This window comes from Thalia democratica, chromosome 3 (assembly GCF_965202585.1).
Source record: "Thalia democratica chromosome 3, ktThaDemo2.hap1.1, whole genome shotgun sequence".
NCBI lineage: Eukaryota > Metazoa > Chordata > Thaliacea > Salpida > Salpidae > Thalia > Thalia democratica.
Window position 1 is genome coordinate 30,034,448 of NC_139167.1, and position 2,189 is coordinate 30,036,636.

General features: G+C 40.5%; 1 protein-coding gene across 1 annotated transcript; it reads left to right on the forward strand.

Moving 5' to 3' along the window:
- Nucleotides 1-1,335: 1,335 nt before the first annotated feature.
- LOC145832154 (uncharacterized) lies at nucleotides 1,336-1,911 on the forward strand. Its single transcript, XM_082939509.1, has one exon. The coding sequence runs from the start codon at nucleotides 1,336-1,338 to the stop codon at nucleotides 1,909-1,911; it is 576 nt and encodes a 191-aa protein (XP_082795635.1).
- The last annotated feature ends 278 nt before the right edge of the window (nucleotides 1,912-2,189 follow it).

The window sequence follows — 2,189 nt, forward strand, 5'->3', positions numbered from 1 at the left end:
TAATGTGAAAAAACTCTAAAACTGTTTCATAATCTTAAACAAAGAATTTTTTACTTAAACTTTTCACCTTTATGTCCTAAATTAAGTCTAAAAACATTTTAAGGTAAAATGTTAGTTAGATTTAAGTTTGTAAACTGAAACTAACTTTCAGTTTTGATATACAATCAAGTAGACACTTAAAAATATAAGCATTTACTAATATCATAACAACATAATTTGCACAGCTAATTCACACCAAGTTTCAAAGTTAATGTGATACTTAGTACGTTCAGTAAGATTTGACTTAAAACTACTTATTTATATAATATTTATATATTTCTCAAAAACAGGTGTTTGTGTATTAAAAGCAATGGTTTCAACCTCAAAACGGAAGGAAGGTAAATTAAAACGACAACTAGCTTTGTTCGAAAGAATTGAATTTCGTTCCAACAACGACACCTTCTTTGGATGTGCCCCTCAAAACTTCATCGATCAGTTCCGTTTGTTTTGCAAAGATCACGTGAGTCTCAGTTCTGTGATAAATTAGCTTCTGAGCAATGCGGAAGGCTTGAAAAACAAGCGCAAGACGAAGGACACGGGCGCCACCTAAATGATGATAGTAGAACCGTCTGAAAAGGAGAGCACCGACCAAGTGATGAGGGCAGTTTGGAATTTGTGTGTTTTCGCAGAGTCTAAGGGATACAGTGACGTTGTAGACGCTATCGGAGAAATTTTGGCAACCTCAACAGGTCCTGTGGACATGGAAACAACAGCAGTAGACCCAGTGAACATGGAAACAGCAGCAGGACCAGCGAACATGGAAACAACAGCAGTAGACCCAGTGAACATGGAAACAACAGCAGTAGACCCAGCGAACATGGAAACAGCATCAGATCCAGCGAACTCAGAAACAACGGCAGATCCTGATGAAAACCGCATACGCCTTCCCCATGCTCAACCTCCGAACTTGGATAATGGAGTTGTGGGAGTGTGCGGATTGATACAGCTGACCAACACCTGCTTCATGAACGCGGCATTGCAATGCTTGTTCAGCACGGTGGAGCTGGTTAAGTATTTTGCCACTGGAACGTGGAGGTTTAAAAAGCGGAATATTCGCGGCACAGAAAGCCCGTTTGTTCAATCGTTTGCAATTCTTATGGAAGAATACCTTGCTGCTACTCAGCCCCTACAACCTGAAGAATTTTTCGAACAGGTTAAAACACAATCACCAGTATTCAATGACCACGGCATGATCACAGCTGTTCAAGCGAATTCTTAGATTGTTTTTTTCGAGCACTGGACCAACACTTGATCCGCAAGAAAGATATCGATCTATCAACCAAGGCCACTTGAGCTATGTTTACATTTAAATTCTGCATCATAACAAGAGAATTGTTCGATTGCCGGCAATCACCAACAACCAATGACTTGCACCGATTGGACTTGCGAACTCCCAGAACTGAAAGAACGTACAATCTGGGCGAGTTGATAGCGGAGTTCGAAACGCCCAACGTCAACGATCAAGCTTGCCGGCGCTGCAAAGCTCCAAAAGCGGACGTGGATGAAATTTTGGGCGACTATAAAATCGACGTCCTGATCTTCAACCTGTCAAGGTTCGATAGGAACGGCAGCAGAAGCAGTAGAGTTATAAAATTCCCAACAGAGTTCAACGCGAAGAATTATTTCAAAAACGTGCACGAAGACCGTATTTATCGTTTGTACGGTGTCATCTATCATATAGGGGAACATGCAAATTCTGGTCACTACGTGGCGCGATGCAAGAGCATTGCCGATGACAAATGGTATTTGTTTGATGACGAGAAGGTTACTCCCATTAATGAAATTCCATACGACGACGCCTACATACTATTTTACTCCATGTCGGACAGAAAAAAACACATAGGGGCTATAAAACAGCATGAAAAAGTTTAACATGATTCTAATTCTTGAGTGGTTGAGTTAGGGAAACTTCAGTTTCTAAAAGCGCTGATTTTCAGATTGCCAAGAATCAATAGTGACTTAGTGACCAAGAGCAAAAGAGTTATGACATTTCCAATGATCTTCAACGCGAAGGATCATTTCAAATACGTTGATGATGAAAAGATTTACCACCTGTACGGTGTCATCTATCATATAGGAGAAAATGCAAAATATGGCCACTACGTGGCGCGTTGCAAGAGCATTGCTGATGACAATTGGTATTTGTTTGA

What these genes read in the sequence shown, in the direction of transcription:
- LOC145832154 (XM_082939509.1), top strand. Translation starts at nt 1,336, where the DNA reads ATGTTTACATTTAAATTCTGCATCATAACAAGAGAATTGTTCGATTGC.